Raw genomic sequence first — 22,454 nt, forward strand, 5'->3', positions numbered from 1 at the left:
AATCAATCTCTAAATATGAACCAAAGAAAACATTATTGATCTAAATGGGTCAATGGATCACAGGGCGGGTGCCAAACTAGACTGCATTTTACTGCATTGCTCACAATGTTACCAGGAACCAGGAACTACTCTGTAGCAGCTCACAGCAAAACTGACTTGTCTTGCGAGTTACTTTGAGTGCCCGTGTTTTCTACATTATTTCCATCTTTACAACCTACTGGCAAGCATTTGTCTTTATTTTTCCCCCAAACCATATTATTAGGAGCTAATTGAGACCTCGTACCATTTCATAGTTCAATCACACCAAGCAGTATTGTACAATTGCTACCAAAACCAGTTTCAGAACATTGTTTTCCCTTCTTGAACTTCTTGATATCAGCTCCTCCTTACAGCAAGCCCCCACCTCCCCCACTGTGTTCCCAAAGACCTCTTATTCTCATTATTGTCTCCGTAGGCTCATCACTCCTGGGTTTCATATACCAAAAAACAGAAAAACAAACAGCAAAGACTCAAGAAGGCTACCCACAATGACAAAAGACAACAGAAATAAACCTCATTTTACACACACACACACACACACACACGATATATTAGAAACCATATCAAGCCAAAAGTGTATCAGGGAGGGGATCAAGTGATATGCTTTTAACCATTCAAGTCAAATGAATTTTAATCTGCAATAGTCATCCAATAATCTCTGTCTGATAACCAGGTTATTCCCATCCCTCCGTGATGGTGGGAGGGAAATTACTGCAGGCTGATGCCCTCTGTACATCCTGCACATGTATTTTGAGCTTCCATCCTCAGCCCTAGCTTTCTGCATACCAGAATCTCACAATTTACGCTCCGATTCTGTCCCCTCTTTCTTGACGAATGATATAATTTACAATCCTTGGATCACGGATATTGGTGTGCTTCTTCAATGTGAACTTAGTGGATGTCTCATTTAGATGGCTTCTTATTTGTAAAGACTCGATAAACAAGCCTTTAAGACCTCAGACACTATTCTGGCCGCTAGGTACCATTTAGTTTCTTCACCACACTTTGATATAGTAACCGTATCCTCTGTGTTTCCTTCATAAGGGTGAATATCCAGCATGACCATGTCATAAGAACAAATTATTTGACTGGAGTTAGGATTAAGTGTAAGCACAACATTCATTCTGAATCTCTGTTTATTTTTGTTTGTTTATCTGCATCTGGCTCACCTTAGAGACATCCTTGTTAATGGATGGTAATGTATTGATCATCTCCTTGGAGCAGTAGGACCTTTTGTTTATAATGTCAGTGATTAGTCCATGGGACTAATTTTTAAAACACTCTTGAGAAAGGAGATTGAACGTGTGTAGGAGAACCACATATCTCAATATATGTATGATTCACTTGTACAAAAGAAGTCCTTAAATAACCAGACACTATTTGCACAAATGATGTGAGCTGGTGGATCAAGGAAAACTTACAATCAGATTCCTATACACCAGTGATAAGTATGCACAATAAGACATCAAGAACACAATACTGGCCACAATTTCCTCACAAAAGTGGAAATACTTACCACACTTGAAATAAAACTAACCAAAGAAACAAAAGACCCGTACAAAGAAAAAAGAACTATAGGACTTAATTGTAAGAAATCTAAAGTGATCTACACAAATGGAAAAATATCCCATGTACATGGATTGGAGGACTTAATATTGTGAAAGTGACAATACTACCTAAAGCAATCTTCAAAGTCTATGCAGTCCCAATCCAAATCTAAACATCATTCTTATAGAACTGGATAAACTGATTACCAACTTCATATGGAGAGGGAGGAAGCCTAGGATAACAACGGACTTCTCAAAACGAAGAAGAAAGTATTAGTATTGCACTATGTGACCTCAAATCCTACTACTCAGTTGTCCGAACAGCCTGGTATATGATAGATACATAGACCAATGGAGCAGAACAGAAAACCAACAAATAAAAACATTCATTTTTCTCCAGGCAACTGATTTTTTACAAAGGCCCAATAAAAAGTCAATGGGAGGAGACTCCTTCTTCAGTAACTCGTGCAGAAGAATGTAACAAGACCCGTCCCTCACCCGTGCACAGAAACAAAGTCAAGGTGGATCAGGCACCTAGATGCAAAACCCAACGCCATCTGTATTGTCAACAAGAAAACTGGGACAAATCCAAGGGCCCAAGTGCAGCACTTACACAGGCTACTCGATATAACAGAAGAAGGAAGGACATGCGGTAGAAGAGGAGACACATGAAAGCACAGTGCCTCAAAAGATCTCATCAAAAGAGCGAAACCAGAGCCCACCAATTGCAAAAAAATGTATTTAGCAATGACATAATGGCCAAGGACTAATTACTAAAATGTACACAATCCTGCAAGCCTACGGCATGAAAAACAAAAGAAGCCCTCTTAATAGGTGGGAAAAGGACCTGCAGAGACGATTCCCAAAGGATGGCAGCAGGATGCTATCAAGGACCTGAGGACATGTTCTAGTTCTTTAGCATCCAGGAAATGCCAGAGAGAAGGACACTTGGCTACTGTCTAACACCAACCGCTTTAGCCCAATTCAAAAAACAAAACAAAAACAAAACCATAGAACAGCAAACGTTGGAGAGGGCATGAGAGATTGAAACACTGGCACCCTGCTGAGGGCCGCGTGTATGTGGACAGCCACGGTGGAAAGCAATGTAATGATTGCCAAAACAGCTGCAAGGCTCATGTGAACTGACTATAACTCAGCCCCGTTACTCTCTTCAAAAACCAAGCTCTAGTTTTAAACAGCGTCATACTTAGGGAGATAGGACTTAAACATATCTGTTTGGGAGATGTAGTGGGATGTACAATATTCCACAGTTGGCCCCTTAAAATGTACGTCCTTCACGTGTGCAAAATGCCTCAAACATTACATCACCCCTCAAGCTCTTCGCCAACTCCAACATCGAGTCTAAATTAAAATTATTATTTTCTGAATCATCTAAATAAATTATGGATGAGACCCCACGTTTACTCGTTCCATCTGGGGCACCATTTTCTCCATCTGTGAATCTGTGAAACCTAGGATACAAGTGAACTGTTTCCAAAAGTCAAAAGTGATAGAACTTCCTATTCCAAAATGAAGAAGTTAGAGTAAAAGAAGGGGTCAAGCCAGTCCAAAATCCAAGAGAAAATTCCAATGGACACTGGCCTTATTCTTTGGATTTGGGTAGAGCTTTCTATGCCACTCATGGCAGCTCAGCTTTCTAGGTCTACTGGGATGATGACCCGTGCCACTGTCTTTAGATTACCCTTACCCTTGGTCATTATCTCTGGGCATCTCTGTTCTCCCAGCTCACTGAGCAGACATCCTCACCCTTCAAACATGCGGTGGTGGTGTCACATTCACACTGAAACCTCGGTCTTACACCCAACCTTTGAAGCCATGGAAATCGTTGTCCTGCTCCCTGTGTTTCTTTGACATCTGGTCATTTCTTAACTACTCCTGGGATACTTGCTTTCTTTTCTTTCTTTTAAAAAACTCATTTTATTGGGGGCTTGTATAACTCTTATCAAAATCCATCCATCCATCCATTGTGCCAGCACTTTTGTACATTGGTTTCCCTCCTCGTTCTCAAAACATTTGCTTTCTGCTTGAACCCTTGGTATCAGCTCCTCATTTTCCCTCTTCCTCCTTGCTCCCCCTCCCCCATGAACCGTTGATAATTTATAAATTATTATTCCTTTGTCACATCTTACACCATTCGATGTCTCCCTTCACTCACTTCTTGGCTGTCCATTCCCCAGAGAGCAGGTTATATGTAGATCCTTGTAATCTGTTCCCCCTTTCTCCCTCACCTTCCCTCCACCTTCCCAGTATCGCCACTCTCACCACTGGTTCTGAGGATTTCATCTGTCCTGGATTCCCTGTGCTTCCAGTTCCTATCTGTATCAGTGTACATTCTCCAGCCCAGCTGGATTTTAAGGTAGAATTGGGATCATGGGAGTGGGGGGCAGGAAGCATTCAAGAATAAGAGGAAAATTGTATGTTTCATCATTGATACACTCCACCTTGACTGGCTCGTCTCCTCCCCATGGCCCTTCTGCAAGGGATATCCAATTGCCCACAAATGGGCCCTGGGTCCCCAATCTGCACTCCCCCTCATTCACAAGGCTGTGATATTTTGGTCTTTGATGCTTGATACCTGATCCCTTCGACGACTCATGATCTCACAGGCTGGTGTGCTTCTTCCATAAGGGCTTTGTTGTTTCTCAGTTAGATGGCTGCTTGTTTATCTTCAAGCCTATAGGACTCCAGACTTTATATCTTTTGATTGTCAGGCACCATCAGCTTTCTTCAACACATTTGCTTATGCACTCGCTTTGTCTTCAGTGATCCTGTCGGGATAGATTGGTGTGCTCCTTCCATGGGGTTTTGTTGTTTCTCAGCTGGATGGCCACTTGTTTATTTTCAGGCCTTTAAGACCCCAGTTGCTATATATTTTGACAGCCGGGCACCATCAGCTTTCTTCACCACATTTGCTTATGCAGAAGTTGTCTTCAGGATCATGCCAGGAAAGTGAGCATCTCAGACTGCCGAATTGTTAGAACAAAGCGTTCTTGTGTTGAGGGAATACTTGAGTAGGGGCCCACTGTTCATCTTATTTTCTGGGAAAACAGCAGATTGTTTTCAAGCAACTAGCTCCAATGACGTATTTCCAGCCCGTATAATTTTAAGAGATAAACAATCCTCCTTCATTTGTCCTGTCTCTCTCCATCTCAGTTTATGCTGACAAGGTTTCTCCTGAAGTTGAATTGAGCCATCTGTCTCAGACCTAACTGTGTTTAGAAAATGGTAGGTCTATATACCCGAAGCATCTTTTCCAGTACTTGCTTTATGGCCTTTTATCATAGAATTTTCAAATTGCCAAACTCTGGTTTTTATTTGTATAGATCTTTTCTCATTCTATCCCTTTCCACATTTTTTTGCTGTAAGCAACAAGAAGATACCATCAACATCTTTAAATTTTCAGATAGAAACCTACTCGAAAAATACTCAAGTTCATCATTTTATAAGCTTCTCTTTCAAGAAAACATTCCAATTCCGACCATTTTTTCCACTTTATGACAAGAAACACCTTTCCTCAGTGTCAAATAGCATATGCATCATTTCCTTTCAAAGCTCCATTAGAAGCACATTTGACATGCATAGCTTCAGGAACATTCTCTTCATGGTAATCGATGAGTGCCCCTCCCCTCGCCATTCCTTTCAGAGCCCCCATCATAAGGACCCTTAAAGTCTTCCAACCACTGGAAATTCTACCAACTGTTTTTTCAAGGCATCCTAGGCCCTTAATGTCGAGCGGTCTTTGTCTAGCACCAGCCCATTACCTAAGTGCCAAACTGAGCCCACGTTTTAGGTATTTATTAGAGCAGCACCTCACTAACAGGTACAAAATTCTATCATCCTTTTCTTGTACTGCTATAAGAAAAAATAACATAGGTGATTTACTTTTAAAGGGATACATGTATTGCCTCACAATTGGAAAGGTAGAATTCCAAATCACGGCATCAGCTTAGAGGAGGGTCCTTCAATGTAGATAACTCTGAAAATTTCTTGGGATTCATTGGTGATGTTTGCAACTGTTGTTCCCTTATTTGTGCATCTATGTGTCTATTCTGCTATTTTTAATAATCAATGAGGAGTTATTCATTTTGAAGTAACTTTACTCTGGTATTATGACCTTGTCAATATAACAGTAAAACATCTTTTTCCTATCAGTGTCCTCTTTGTAGGAACAACAGCCAGGACTGCCACATAATTTGGGCGAGAGCACAATTAATCCACTTAACTTTGTTCATATTATCATAATAATATATCAGTATCCTTCTTTCAAGGAATTATAGTCATGTATATGAGGTGTACATAAAGCTTTGGGACCAAAGGACAGAAACTTAAGCATCAGTAGGCTCATTGCTTATCAGCCAATGTTATTAATCCAAATTAAGTTTTCATGTGAACCAAGTGAAGTGAAAGAAATTACTTGTCCTAATATTCTCAGCTCTATATGTCAATCAAAAGTATTTCCTATTCAAACATTTTTTTATTAAAAATGAAAATATATGACTATTTATGAGGTCAAAAATTCCCATCTCTTTATATATTTCTCAACAGTTAGTGGAGAGTTTTATATATGTTATTTGTTCTTAGTTATCATAAAGTGTTGTCAACTGACAGTGCCTGTATAGAAAGCAGAACAAATGTTTCCTGCATGTTTTTCATGAGTATTGATACATTTAAGTTGGTTGTAGCATGTTTCCACATTCATTGATCAATACCTATCTAAGGGATAGAAATGTGGGGTTAAAGAATGAATATTAGGTGATTTTGATGGTAGCAGTAATTATGATCTAAGCAAAAATCTATAATGATAGCAACTATAATGAGAGCAAAAAGGAATAGCAATGGTATTAGATGACAAGGATGATGTGTGTTGCTTTAGTTGTATTTAGAAAAGTTGGTTTGTTGCCCCATCTAAAGTAGAGTTGATAAAACGTTTCTTTCTTTAAATCTAGAGAAGAGTTGAGACTGTTTTTGAATAGAATTAATAAACTATAAAAGAAAGTTTTTAGGAACTGACACAATAAATAGACCATTGCTGTATGAGTTCATTTTTGCACTAATTGATTTCAATGTGTTTCTGAACAGTGCATTGTATGCAGATTTATTTCAATAGCTCTTCCGTACACTATGATGTGTGTATGCATTCTTTAGGAAAGGTTAAAAGGTTAAAATTGTATTTATAACATCTGGTGATTTGAAATAAATGGCTTATCAAGATCTCTTCCAGTATTGATGTCCTATTATTTTTGTTTCCTTTAATTAGGTTCCCATCAAGTCTGTCTGTTGTTAGGTAGAGCCGAGTCAGTTCTGATTCATAGCAACCATTTATACAGTGAAATGAAGCATTCCCAGTGCTGTCCAAGCCTCACAGCTATTGATGTGTCTGAGCACATGGTTGCAGTCAGTTTCAATCCCGCTCATGGAGGGCCATCTCTTGCACTGACCTCTACTTCACCATGCTTGATGTCCTTACACTGGGACTGGCCCCTCCTAATAGACTGGCTGTTCACGACTCTTACTCAACACCATAATCCAAAGGTATCCATTTATTTTCCTGCATGACCAGGCATATCCAGCAACTGAAAATGCCATGGCTAGCGTCTGGCTCCCCTTAGTCTTTATGTTGATCTCTGCACTTCAAATACTTTTTAGAGGTCCTTTACAGCAGAGTTTCCTAATACGTGCATCCTTTTATTTCCCCATGGATACTTTCAGGTGTGCTGATATGGATCCAAGTACACTGAATCCTTAACAGCTTCAATATTTTCTCTGTTTATCATGTTGCTGCTTATTGGTGAAATTTTTGTATTTTTTATATTGAGATGCAATCCATACCGAAGACTGTAGTCTTTGATGTTCATCAGTAGGACTTCAAGTGCTTTTGGTTTCGGTAGAAAGGATTGTGTCCTGGTTCTCAGATTATTTGCTTAGAATATTGATGGAAGACATAAGGTGACTGGACACACTTTTCCAGATTTTAAACGTTGCAGGACTTCCTGCATCTTCTAAATCCGTTGGTCTTTGTGCATTTGCCACATAAAGACAATTGTTTCAAAATTCCCATTCTTTGCAATGCCATCCAAAGTCTGTCTTAATATAAACAGTCCACTGCCTTTTAGTCAATGAAATTCAAGTGAAAATCTTTCTTCTATTGTCTTTCTTCGATTGTCTCCTTTCAGCCCCGGTCCGCCTTACATCAGCAGTAAGGGCCTTCATTCGACATCTGCTTTGGAATCATTATTTTAGTATTGGAAGTTTCAAATTTATATACTGTTGCGACCTAATTTAAAAGATATTCAGAAAAATATTAACTTGCCCGTGATAATGAGACTATAGTTCACTCACTTTGGCAATCTTCTGAAGCACTGTCCTTTGGAATAACAGTGATCTTTTCAAGCCCATTGGGCAGACACCGGCTCTTAAATTTCTTCGCAGAGACGAGTGAGAACTTTCAGTGTTGCATCAGTTTTGGTTTGTTTGCTTGTTTTGTTTTCGAGACATTTCAGCTGGTATTCCATCAATTCCTGGACCTTCTGGGCAGTGTAGATTTCTTCCTTCAGTACAACCAGTCTGGGTCATATGTTCCCCTATGAAATGACTCAATATCACTTTCCATGCCCCTCTTTTTTCTTGATCTAATGGCTGTGTATTCCATTCACTGTCTTTTGACGTTGCTTTTTCCGTTGAATATTATGTCCATAAAAACCTTAAATACTGCAACTCAAGGCATGTTTTTTTCTCCAGTTTGTTCAGATTGACAAATGCTGAGTATGTTTTCCCTATTGGTTTTCTAACTCCAAATATTGGCACATTGCACATACTGCTTGGGTGTTCTTCTCTTTGGGTTTCCAGCTCCAAGTGTTGGCATGTTTTGCTGTAATACTTTATACTGTATGTTCTTTTGAGCCATATTTTCAAATGTTCAGCTCTCTTACTTCAGTACTTCTTCCATTCTCTTTAGCCAATCTGCTATCAAGAACAAGTTTTAATTACTTCTAAAATCCACGTTGTGTTGGCTTTCTTTCCTACATTGTTTTTGTTCTTTTAAAATTATTTTCCCCACCAATTATTATGTTTTTAATGTTGTACCACAACTCCTCTGGTTTCTGGTCAGTAACATTCAATGAGACCATCCCAAGAATACATACGATTCATCAAACACTATTATTAATGTTCCTTATATCTGTAGTGTTAAAAATCGCTAATTTTACTTAAGTTGAAAATTATATATTGATTTACAATCTTTAAAAAGAGAAATGCTAAGGAAATCCACTCTAAGATTATGCTTGTTTTGTTTTCCCAGTGTAAGCTATGTTGTGTATATTCATCTACATGCTGGCAACATGCTCTACAGATTAGCCCCTGTGATCATGCCATGAAATGAATATTACTTTACAAATTAAAAAAAAATCAGATTGGGTCTGAAGCTTGTTCAAATTCACAAACCAATAAGTAGCCAAGCTGACCAGATGCAGATTTATAGAAATTCAAATGCCAAGTTTTTTATGTTTTGTATTAATGAGTACAAAAGTTTCTGGTTAACAAAAATGATTAAACACAAGTATATGCAATGATTAAATGAAAGTTTGGGGGTACTTAAGAATTAAGGCCTGGAACTCTGCTTCTTGAAACTCTATCGATGTAGTTAGAAGACACTAAGGGACGTCCCATGAATCAGAATTAACTTGATGACTACCAAGAGAGATGACTAAGATGTTTGACAGCTAACTGGTATGTGGGTGGTTCAAGTTCACACAGAGTCATTTTGGAATAAAAGCCTGTTGATCTTTGTCCAGAAAAATCCGCCACTGAAAACCACGCAGAGCATAATTTTACTCTGACACACATGAGGTCACCATGAAATTGACTTGACAGAAAGAAATACCTTCTCCAATATTTTCATCAGAATATCTAAAATTAATTAATCCTTTTCCCCTTTAGTTCAGATAGTATATCATCAATTCTCTTACTTACTTATTTAGCGCAGGCTTGGGCGGGTTGCTGTAATTAGGGGATCTCCCTAAGGCTGCAAGTTGTCTTGTACCTGAAGCGGCTGTGCTTGCCTCAACAACCTTTAAGAAAGCAGAAGGACAGGCTCATACCCTGGAGGTCCAAATCCTGATGTTTCTCTTCTAAATTTATAGTTCTTTGATAGCTGCCTTATCTTGTTTCTGACTCCATCTAATAATCCGTAAAATGGATATCATCACTAAGACTTCAAAGTTTTTGTGAGGACCGGGCTAACTGATTTACATAAAGAGCTTAGCATGGTCCTTTATATTTAGTAACAGTTCAGTACACGGCAACTAATTAATACTATGCCTTTTAAATAATATATTTTTATTCCTGCGTTTAGCTGATAATAGCAGAATCTATTAGGCGTTCTATGTATCCAATTTCTCACAGCAGCACCTTTTCCTTTAATTGAGAATGTTTAATGTACTTTACTCTGGGAAAACAAGTGTCTGAACATTGGTTGAAATCTACCTACAATAAGATTAAGCAAGCCTGAAATTTCTTCTGTTATGAAAATGTGAATGTATGCTTCTCAATATGGTGAGGCTACAGCCCAAGTTAAAGATATTAACTTGATTCATTTTTGGAAAAGTTGAGAAATTTAAAAAATAATGCCCTGTGTTATATCCCTCCACCTGTTACCCTAAAATAGCTGTAAATCCCATCACAGAGCTCTTAAATGATCAAACTTTATGGTGAAGGGGGTTCAGAATGCTGTGTCGGCAGAAGCAACCTGCCTGAGGAGGAGGAACATGCAGACGAAGTTAAAGAATGCCTTGAAAGCAGGAACTGAAATGCAGACTTGATTATGAAATGTATGTGCAAGCTTCACATCTAAAACAGAAACAATGCTACTCATTGAACTTCTACTTAGTGGAACTCTGTACACACATCCGCCTCTCTTCAGAGGTCTCTCAGAAACAGAGAACCCAATGTACTTAGAGTAACTTCCACATAATTAATTCTCAGCAAAAACTGTTGGGTTGTGGGGTGCCCTAGGCTCCATCCCAACACATGGAAGCCCCATATGCCATAGGGTTTGAGGCGCTGGCTGTTCTGAAGCACTTCTCCAGGCTTGTTCTCGGAAACAACTCTAGGTGGGTTCAAAACACCGAGTTTGGGGGTAGTTGGTAATCAAGTGCTCCGCTGTTTGCACCAGTAGCTCAGTAAAATGTTCAATATTTGATTTTATATTATCTGATTTTCGTTGCCTTTAAAAAGGAGTTATTGGGTGGTGAAAATATTTCACACACTTGTATGTGTGTGTCAAATGAGAAACAGAATGTTCAACTCCACCCAATGTCCCTTTGAGCAAGACCTGGTCATGTGAGATTCAAAGCAGAGCAGGGAGCTACGATCCCGCACGAACTGGCGTGTGTGTCTGCTCAGACACAGGCAAGTTGCCAGGAGTCCGATTATCTTGACAGTTGTTTTTCTGTCTTGTCTTCAACACATCTGTATTTTGCTCAAATTATGTAGCTTTAAAAATAGATGGATATGGTGGATTTAATATAGTGTGAGAAACTTTGGTGACACATCAATCTCATCATATGTCTAGATTTTATTTGAATCTTGATTAGATCAATCTAGTGAGGAAAAAAAGAACAATGAACAAAACTTTGCTGTCTCTCTTTTTCATGATAAAGTCTGAGAAGTAAAACCAAGAAGTGGTGTTTGATGATAAAGATTATTTTATTAATTGTATTAGGTATGGTAATTACATTGCTGGTTTTCTGGTTGTTTTTTAATGTCTTTTTACAGTCAGAGATAAAAATTAAAACATTTAGGGTAAAGGATGTAATTTGAGGAAGTTTTCCGAGGTGTGAGAAGCAGGAGAAATGGGAGGGGGAATTATGTAAAGTATGGCAAAGTGTCAGTATTAGGCCCAGTTTATGGTTTCACGGACATTTATTTTACTCTTCTACTTTGCATGTGTTTGAAATTTTTCATGGCAGAACATTCCATTACATTATGTTTTAACCCATGTGAGAATATGTCACTGACTCAAATCTACCTGGCCAAGTTGTAGAAGTACTGGACATCCCCTTACAGAAGGGTCTCGGGGAGGAGACGAGCCAGTCAGGGTGCCATGTAGCAATGATGAAACATACAACTTTCCTCTAGTTCCTAAATTCTTCCCCTCTCCACCCTACCCTACTATCATGATCTCAATTCTACCTTGCAAGTCTAGCTAGACCAGAGAATGTATACTGGTACAGATAAGGACTAGAAACACAGGGATTCCAGGGCAGGATGATCCCTTCAGGATCAGTGGTGTGAGTGGCGATACTGGGAGGGTAGAGGGAGGGTGGGTTGGAAATGGAGAACAGATTACAAGGATCTACATGTGACCTCCTCCCTCAGGGATGGACAACAGACAAGTAGGTGAAGGGAGACGTCAGACAGGGCAACATATGACAAAACGATAGCTTTTAAATTATTAAGGGTTCATGAGGGAGTGGGAAGGGAGGGGAAAAATGAGGACCTGATGCCAGGGGCTTGAGTGGAGAGCAAACATTTTGAGAATGATGAGGGCAATGAATGTACAAATGTACTTTACACAATTGATGTATGTATGGATTGTGATAAGAGTTATATGAGCCCCTAATAAAATGATTAAAAAAAGAAGTAGTTTAGAGATAAAGATAGAAGTAGGTTAAGGAAAGGAAACTCATGTAAACTGAAATTAATAATAAAAATAGCTATCAAATATCCTGGTACTTTTGACTTCTCAGTTTGCTTTTTAATTTTAATGCTTTTAAGCGTGCAATAAAATCATTCATTATATTTTTCCTTGATTTCATTTCTTTTGAAACACCATATTAATTCTTAGCTTTTGGGAAATGATACAACTGCCAAATTGCTGATAAGTTTTGGCTTGCAGTTAAATGGATGTTTGCTCCTATATTAATTAAAGAATTTTGAGTTCTATTTGCTAAGAAGATTTCCCCCTATGTGCATTTCTTTAAATATGTCAGAATATTTGACAGTTTTGGAATTGTGATGGTAGACAAGGAGTTGAATAATCGACCAAAAACTAGCTTTAGAACGCTTGAAATTAGATAATATGTTTTTGTCTGTCAAGCTAGTCTATAAGTTGGCAAAAGGATCACACAAGATATCGGTAAGGGTAAAATGAATTTGGTGTCATTTCAGGTTAAAAATTTAAGGCAGCTCTGAATTCTTGGAGTTGCCAAGTTACTGAATTGTCCATTACCATTGTGAAAGTAATGGGGCATTTTCACTTGAGTTATTACAAAATATCATTGTACACATAAATTTTGCTTATATTTTCCTTCATAACAGAATGATCACATTAAACTCTGTGCGATGTTGTGCTAGATCTTCTATATTATCTTCTCTCAAGACAAGTCCCAGCCATCTAGATGGACCCTTATTTCTAGTTAAAGGTCATATAAGTCCTTGGGTAGTTAGCATAGGATACACATTACTTCTCTTCATGAAAATGCTATATTAGCATCATACATTGTGGGTTAATAGTTTTCTACTAATATAGCAGTGAAATCTTAACATCATAATCAGTTAATGTAACTTTAACCCAAACATATCTGTTGGTAGGTGACATTTTAATGATAAGCAGTACATTAATTTGATACTGTTTTTGAAAATTCTGTTGTACTGGTGCTTTAAAGAATTCATTTTCTTCATGTACTTTTTCATAAATTTGAACTAGAAAATGAGCAACTTGTAATAATCTTCAAGCCAGTAAAAATTTAAAATCATGGTGTCCACATGGAAAAATGATCCCAAAATGCTATCTTCAAAATATCCACACAATAAATAATATCTGTATGTTGATTTATTCTTGCATGGAAAATTTTAAAATATGATCTTGACAAGAAATAGCTATGACGTGAAATTCATATAAAGATAACCATACCTTTTGATAGCTCCTTTCACTGAGTGATATTTTATACAATCACACATAATACAGTTCCAGAGGCATCTTTAATATTTTCTCCGGTATTTAAGAGTATGGGTGCGCGTGGGTTTTTTAATCTGCGGTCTGTGAGTGGATGAGGTGCCAGTGGAGCACAGCAGTCCTGGCTCCTGAGCCACAGTTTCAGCAGAGCAACATGCCAGGTGATGGTCTCAGACAGTCAACCAAATAAGCCCCAGAATACATACACCAACGGGCAGATTTTATCAAAAGAATAACAGACAAGTTCATAGTTAAACTGAGATCTAGTAATCATTTTAATTGATTTTCTATTCCTTCTTTTGTCTACATTCCCTTCTTTGTGAAACTATTTCTTTCGTGGAGTTCAGTGTATTTGCAGCCACAGGGTCTGGTGATATAAGTGCACAAACAAAACCAAGAATAGAATACACATTTCCTCACCCCCGCTTTGCTTAGCCCTTGAAGAAAGCTGATCACTACATTTTCTTCTTCTCTCCACAATTACAGAATAAAATCACCAGACAGGTTCATAGCCATTTTGAAGTTGTACACCATTTGGAATACTCTTCTAATGATACCATGTTATCATTTGTTCTAAATACACATGGACGAGAAACCCAGAGTAAGAATGGATTTGCCAGTCGTTATCAAGAGCAATGAAATGTTTCCTGTAGGTAAAATTCCAGACCGTATATTTCCAAAAGTGAGTAGTTAGCAATGGTGAGGAACCTTTATTACTATGATTTGGGTATTTTTCAAAGTATTTTAAAATATCAGCTTAAAACATTCATGATCCTTATTTTACACATTAAGGAGATGATGGCAGAGAAAAGTGAAGTTATTTGTCCAGATTGTAGCAGCTGGATTCAATAGTAGGACGTGGGACTCCTTCGCTTCTCTGTCTTTTGGCTAAGATCAGGTGAGAGTTGGACTCCCGAGCCTGAGTCCTTATCCTTTTCTTAGGCACTTTCTACAAAGGTTCTAATACTGTAAATGACACATGATCTTTGGTGGGTCATTTGAATGCACTATTCCTTGCTTCTTCTAAACCTGCTCTGCTGCAAATTCTAACACACTTTAAGTGGATTCATTCATTCTATCGTTGTGCCTTGACCTTTTGTAACCCTGGCACCACTGGGATGTGGCATAGGGGGCTATGTGGCGCCCTGTTAACCCCAAGGTCAGCATGTTGAAATAAACAGCTGCTCCGAGAGAGAAAGGGGAGGCTTTCTGTTCTGCTAAAGACTTACAGCCTTGGCAACCCACTGGTGGAGTTTTACTCTGTCCTATAGATTCACTATGAATTGGAAAGGGCTCAATGACAGTAACTTTGGTGTTTGTATCTGAACCCTAATCCTTTGGGGGTCTCACAATAGTTAGATAAATACTCAACTGCTAACTAAAAGAATTAGCAGTTAGAATCTCCCTAGGAGCTCTGTGGAAGAAAGATTAGTGTTTTTCCCTGAAAACTCACAGCCACTGAAACCTCTAGTAAGCACAGCTTTACTGTGAAACATGTTTGGTGGTGTTTTTGTTGTCGTTGTTGTTATTTGTTATCTGATTACAAGAACTTCCACTAACAACAGAGATTGATTGCACGAAATATAAACCCCTTTTGTACCAAAGCAAGTTTGAATGTGACCTGAGATCCACCTGACCTGTGTACACTGTCCCGCCCACAAGAACACTCAGCTCAATCGTTGGGCCCAAGTCACAGTGTGATTATGAGTCTTTCTCTTCTCGTACTGCCTAGCCACGGAGATTATCTTAGAATGCTTTTCTTGTGAGAGGAAATGACAAAACCAAATTGAAATCCTATTTATTTGCATAAATTCAATTTTCATTTTCAACCCAATAACTCCAATCCTGATCATTGAATAACTGTAATCATGTCCATGTTTGTTTTATTATCCTCATTTAAAGTTAATTAATTGCTAAATCAGTGAGCCTGCATGCAATGTGCTAGCTAGTTATTTCCAATGGCACAAGGATTAAATGTGACTTTCTAGAGTGTTTGACTTGCTCATGCAGTTGTGGAACATTTCGACAATCTTCTGGCATAGAACTTAGTGGGAAAAGGAAACTTTAATTTCTGAGTTTTACTTATTCATATTCTAAGCAAATGCTCATTCCTCTGGCCACTAACCCACTTTGAGTGTGTCCTCCCATCCTCCAGACACCCGCTGTACTTGCTCCACAAGGACACTCTCAGGGCGAGTGCCTGTCTGTGCCGATCATTCGGAAAGTTCCACAGGCTAGTGCTCAAGGGTGCCTTTCACACAGTGCCGTCCCTCTCCCATCATTTATGGATGGACATTGGGAGAGCTTAACTGAGCAATTGGACTAAATCACAGAGTTAAATGAATGTCATTAAACAAAAGTTAACATGACTTAAGGACAAAGAATTTGATAGCATCTGGCGTGTTGCTGTTGCTGCTATTAACTGTCAGCTCAGAGAAACCATAAATGTCAGAGTGGAGATGCCTGATAGGGTTTCCTAGGAAACAAATACCCACAGAAGCAAACATCCAGGTTTTCTCTCATGTGACTGCTGGTTGGTTCAGACCGCCTCCTTTTCAGTTAGCAGCTTAGTCTTAACTGTGGCACCACCAGAGTAGGAAGTTCGATGGAAATTGGAAAGCAGGTGTTTGTTAAAGCTTACTATATGGAAAAGCATAACGTGAATGTCTGCATCATTTAGACCCCTGAGTCTCTATCTTTTTTGGGGTTGACACTGTGTACATGAGATTTCAACAAGACTCCGCTTTATCTGCAAAGAGGGGGTCAATATAGAATGGGGAGTTCGTTTAGGAGGGTGAAAACCGAACACAGGATTTTAGAGTGGGGAAAACCACACAAGCCAAACCAAACACATGCCACCACGGCAGTTTTGACTCAGAGGAACCCTGTAGGACAGAGCAGAACTGCCCTTGTGGGTTTAGAGACTGTCGCTCTTTCCGGGAGTCGACCCTTGTCTTTCCCAGTGAAAGTGGCTGGTGTCTTCAAACTACTGACCTTCCTTACAGTTAGCAGCCCTGCATGTAGCCTGGAATGCCAGAGCCCCCATCAGAATTACAAGAACACAGGTGACTTAGGGATAAACATATCCCTTAAAAAAAAAAAAAAGAAGAAACCTGCAATCTGGGAATCCTTTACATGTTGCACATTAGAAGTTGTTGGACTGTGATTTGACATAAAGAGTGGGTTTCAATCAGTAGTTCTCAACCTTCCTAATACCGTGACCCTTTCATACAGTTCCTCATATTGTGGTGACCCCCCAACCATAATATTACTTTCGTTGCTACTTCATCACTGTCATTTTGCTACTGTTATGAATCGGGCCACCTCTGTGAAAGGGTCAGTTGACCCTCAAAGGGGTCGTGACCCACAGGTTGAGAACCTGTTTAAGTGGTTAGCAACGTGTTTCCTTTAAAAGATGTTCTCAAAGTATACTATCGCTGGTCTTTAATTAATTTAGTTTGCTGACCTAACAAAATCCCCAAATGGGACTTCCTGTCGTGGAGTCTATTTCAACTCACAGTGAGCGAGCATGATGGAGTAGAATGGATCCTTTGGGTTTTTGAGACTAGCTATTCAGAGACACAGACAGACTCATCTTCCTCCTGCAGAGTGGTTGGTGCGTTTGAACTCAGACAGTGAGTTTGAACTCACGGCCTTGCAAACAGCAGTCCAATCCTTACCCCATAGCACCACCAGGATTTATTTCTTAGTTCTTTTCATAGTTGCAGTGAATGTGCACTGTCACTTGAGCGATCAGAAATATAATTAATGAGATACTAGAGCAGGTATCTTGTCTGTTTTGATCACCTCTAACTACCATAGTCTAACTCAGTTCCTGCCACACTGCACAATAATAGAGTAACTAAATATTGGCTGACTTAATGAATTATGCTTTAGTATAAAGGCATGTAAAATAAGAGGATCAGTTAGTTTCAGAGATAATTATAAATAATTCTCATAATCTTATTTGTGGTGATATTTCACATAACTTCTGAATTACTAGACTTTTTTTCCCCTTCCTTCCTATTTTGAAAAACCTAGAAATACATGTTACAGTTTTTCATGGATTTGGTATTCAGAGAAGCCTACTAAGATGAAAAAACAAACACATTTTAACATCCTTTATGTGTAAAGACACATAAACAAAAACAGTAACAAAAATTTATCTTAAACTGTTTCTTTATTATTAACTATTTACACTCTAATAGCTGAGGAGGACTAAAACACTTTGATATCTATATGCAAATCTCAAGAGAAGCAAGCTGGGAAATGAGATGCATCTCTCTCCCTGCATGTGGAAACCAGGAGAGGAAAGGGAGAGTGTTTGTTAATTACACATGCATAATCAGTCCAAATATGGGGACTTATTATAGAAATCAGAGTGATGCCGACATTACATTGAAGTACTAGAATCTAGGTGAGTGTTAAAAATGATTTGGTTAAAAAGTAAAATACGGTATAATCATTGCTTTAGTTCAAATATAAAGGAAACAAATCTAACATTTTATTTCAGTTAATTGGAGAAATCAGTATGACAATTCAAATAACCATAAATTGAAAGCTATCCAGACTATAAATAGATGGAAAGACATGTATAGATTAGGAATGATGTAGAACAAGTCTGTTGAATAACCCATTGTCTCCACCACAAGCCACAGAGACTTCAGTGACTTTAAAGTATTTGTATTTTTTGTTGTTTTTGCTTGGAAATTTAACATGCTGTCTAAAGTATTCTTGAGATATTTAGAAGGAATAAGTTCAAAGAAGGTTGTTTTCATTTTGTTTAGTGACATTCCAGAAAAATATAGAAAAGGAACAGATATGCTTTCTGTTTGCTAATAATGTAATTGATTTAGTAATATTCTTGTAATCAGAGTAATGTGATTTTTTTTACCACTTAGTAAGATAATAGCAAAATGTGTCTGGTAATTGATCTTCTCAAGACACTTTTAGAAACAAATTATTCCAAAATCCAATATAAGCAAAAGCAAAAAACCTCAAAGATACAACAAAAAAAAAGTTCAGTGGTACATATACATTTAACTATCTTTTTACATTTTAAATACCTTGAGTTTGAAACAAAATGTGGGGTTTCCCCAACAATCTTATCGGCATGTCATTCACCTATCATACAATTAAATAGTTTAATCAGATCAAGCAGAGTGGTGCAATCAGGTCCTCACACCAAAACCAATTTGAGAATTTTTCTTCACTCTTGTACTCATGGTTCATAACTCCCCATGTCCCTCCAGTTGGCCCTGCCATCCCCCAGGAAACATTAATCCTCTAACTGTCTCGGTACATCTCCCTAGCCTGGATTTTTCACATGCAGAAAATATTTAAAAACAAAACTGAAAAATAATAACAAAGTAAAATAGTGAAAGACCACAATAGAAAGGAAAGCAGAAAATATTAAAAACTAAAGCACATTTAAATAGATCATCAGGATGATCAAATGATAGCATGCTATGGATTTTCAAAAAGGTATCTGGACTTAATTTCTGCCTATGGCTAGTAAATAATTAAAATAGCTCACCACATATATCTCATTTGTTTAAAACCAATACATGTTCCTGACTCCTAGAAATTATTTTTAGAAGGCTTATCATTTCAGCACTTTAATTTTCAGAAATGATTCAAATAAATGACTTTATTTACTAATGCTTATTATCATTTACTTCACAAAGAACAGGACTATGGTCACCAGCTTAGTTTAACAGGTCAAAAAAAATAATAAAACAACCTGATGCCATAGACACTTGTATTTTTATGGAAAACCGAACATGGTTCATGTAAATTTATATAATTTTCTATGTATGTGTGTAATGTACAACTAACATTGTGGAAACAGAGAGCCTCACAATTGAATTGCTAAAGATCACGACCAAAGGAGAAGGTCTTGAAGCTTGCAGGCGCCTCATTTTACTTCGATTCACAATACACGTTTACGGAGGCAGCAGTCAAGAAAGCAAATGATTTGTTGCTTTTGGCAAATCTGTGGCAAGGATTCCTTTACAGTGTTAAAAAGCAAAACTGTCACCCTGGAGACTGAGGTGCACCTGGCCCAAGCGATGGTATTTTCACCATTGTTGTAGGTAAGAACTGTGCAACAATGGACACGGACAAAACAGGGCGTCTGAGGAGGGGCCAGGATGGGGCAGCGCTCCATCCTGTCACTAAGAGGGCCAGTCTGTGTTGGAACAGACTCATTTGGCACCTGAGAGCAATGGCAACAAATGTCTGTCAGAGCTGGACGAGGAATGGGGAAGACTGAAGAAGAACTCATACATTTGCAGTATGGTGTCGGTAAAGAATAACGCATCCTGCCATCTCTGGAGAAGGAGCAATCTCTCTTGAAGAAAGACAGCCAGAATGCTCTTCCTAAGCACAAATAGTGAAATTTGTCTTACATACTTTGGAAATGGTATCAGGAGAATACCCCCATTGGAGATGGATACTGTGCTTTCTACAGTAGGGGGGGGCAGGAAACGGTCCCCAATGAGCTTGATTGACCCAGTGGCTGTCACTATGGGCCCAAACATAGCAACCATTCTTAAACCATGGCAGAGCATTGTGCAGGCTATTGTACCAAAGATAAGGTTGCTATGAGTGGGATCAGGCGTGCTGGTACCTAACTACATCAGTAATGTCGCTTAAATTGAGTAATGTGATGTTTGAAGGTATCAAAGTGAGCTACACTTTATATTATTTAAATTTAGAAATGTTTGCACATTTAAAACCCCACAATATTTTCATCCAGTTGAAATGACTTAATGATCATTTTTATTAGGCATTTTATTATTTTTTTTCCACTCATAGTTAAATCAGTTTTCTGTTTGGAACATGATCTTTCTTAAAGGTATAGATGTGTTGAATTGTTTTACATAGTTTCCATCCATAAATTTAATAATTGCATAATTAAAGGACAAGTATAAAAATCAAATAGAAAGGCATTTTAATCCTCTTTTGGTAAGTACTTCGGAAACGTACTTAACCATAAACGAAAATGTTTTCCTAAACATTATAACATGTTGATTTACAGATGAATCAGATAATATTTACTCTTTGGGAAGAATATGATTAACAAGAAGTCTTTAGAAATTATTTTTAACTAAAATGTTAATTAAGGGATAAAGCTGATATTTTCTCATGTAACTCTTATTCGTAAAGAATGCCACTTAAAAGCAGTAAGAGCTACTCTAAGTTAAATTTTTTCTATCTCATCTAAAAGAGGAGGAAAAAAATTAGAAAAAGAGAAGAGAGTCACAAAGTAAAAAAGAACCAAAGTACAAAAAGAAAAAAAGTGGCTATTATAAAGCTTTAGTCGTCGACCTCATTATTTCTGATCTCAATTAAATGCCAAACCCATTCAATTTACTTAAGAAAAAATAGTCTTAATTTTTTACAGTTTTAAGGTAAGGGTCATTATTTTTATGACCTGAAATATACACATAAAGGAGATCAACCAATTGGCATTTATCCTTTTTCGTTAGAGGTAGGGAAACAAAAAAAAGATGACTTTTTTTGTAATACTTTGTTCTCTCTCTCCTCCTCTTTCTATTTTTTTGTTTTTGTTTTGTTTTCATTTTATTTTTTGGATGGTTGGTGAATTGTTTGCTTCTCCTGGTTCCTGTTGATCAGTGGTGTTTGGCCAGTTTGTATTTTTCCAGACATCACTCCACGATGTTGTTGAGGTGCATGATGGGCCAACTCAGCAATCTTCTCTGTTATCTTCCCTCTCGGGATCCCATTCAGGTATCCTTTCATAGAACTGCCATGCCTCAGTTATTGACTCGAGACTGCCTTTGATTGGTGTGTTAGTGAAAGTTGAGATTTATATCATCCAATAACAATAAATATTAAGTTAAAAATAGAATCACTTTTTTAAAGGAAAAGATGCAGAATGACTAGTAACTCAAAAACATGAGAAATAAAATATTTTCTAGGATTGTAATTACCAAGTAAAATATAATATTGAATCACTTAGTCTATGATGTTTAATGTAATATAAAATATTTAAGGACTCCTTAACGTATGAGGCAATATGTATCAAACTGTAATTAAAGTTTTTTGGTTAAAAAAAAAAAGTTCCACTTGAAGTTGAACCCATAGAGAATATATTGTTAGAAGTAGGATAATTTAAAGTAATTTTGATGGAACATAGATTGATGTTTTCAAATGACAAGTATAAATTAATGTAGTTTGTTAGGTTTACTGAATGAAAATTATTTATGATATCTTAGTGTTTGTTTTGTTGAGTAGGAGAATCACTTCCACTGAGTTCAGGTAATCAGATCACAATTCGATTTACTTCAGTTGGACCAATAACAGCTAAGGGATTTCACTTTGTTTATCAAGGTAAGTGACCCTGTAGCCTAGAAAACACACTAAGGAATGATATCCGTTTCCATGCTATGTTCAGAGTTTTTCAACAATGAGATCCTCATAACCATGAAGGAGAGACAAAAGGTTTATTTTCTGCCCCACCCCTGTTCTGCTGTTTTGTTTTTGTTTTCAAATAGTTTTACTCTGTCCTTCCCCACTGGCACCAGAGCTCTGTCAGCTACACCAAAGTCCCAACAGGCCTCTCTACTTCCATCATCGTCCTCAGATTAGATGCTTGATGGCCCTTCCTCCCATACATTGTTTTCCAAACACCTGTTTTTCCCTCTGACAATGCTGCACTCTCCACATATTTTCATGGTTTCTCATAGCCTACTCTTCTAAATTTAAGAATGTACAAATGCATATGTGGTTACATTTAGGCATACCACAGATGTCATTACTGCATACTAAAGTAGCATTTCTCACTCTTTCAGGAAAATTCAAAAGTGTATATAAATTCCTGAAGATTTCTGAGCAGATGAAATTCACTTACACAATTTTTTGTAGTC

At 37.8% G+C, this 22,454-nt stretch overlaps 1 protein-coding gene across 3 annotated transcripts in view; it reads left to right on the plus strand.

Annotated features, from left to right (window-relative positions):
* CSMD3 (CUB and Sushi multiple domains 3) overlaps positions 1-22,454 on the plus strand; it is a 1,306,760-nt gene that overhangs the window by 1,096,167 nt on the left and 188,139 nt on the right. For 2 of the 3 annotated variants that reach the window (XM_075550585.1, XM_075550586.1), the window contains 2 exons: positions 21,202-21,315; positions 21,823-21,918. The exons of the other annotated variant lie outside the window; for it this stretch is intronic. In XM_075550585.1, coding sequence (XP_075406700.1) covers positions 21,202-21,315; positions 21,823-21,918 — 210 coding nt within the window. The remainder of the gene's footprint in view (positions 1-21,201; positions 21,316-21,822; positions 21,919-22,454) is intronic. 3 annotated transcript variants of the gene reach the window in all.

The sequence above is a fragment of the Tenrec ecaudatus genome, chromosome 5 (genome assembly GCF_050624435.1).
Source record: "Tenrec ecaudatus isolate mTenEca1 chromosome 5, mTenEca1.hap1, whole genome shotgun sequence".
NCBI lineage: Eukaryota > Metazoa > Chordata > Mammalia > Afrosoricida > Tenrecidae > Tenrec > Tenrec ecaudatus.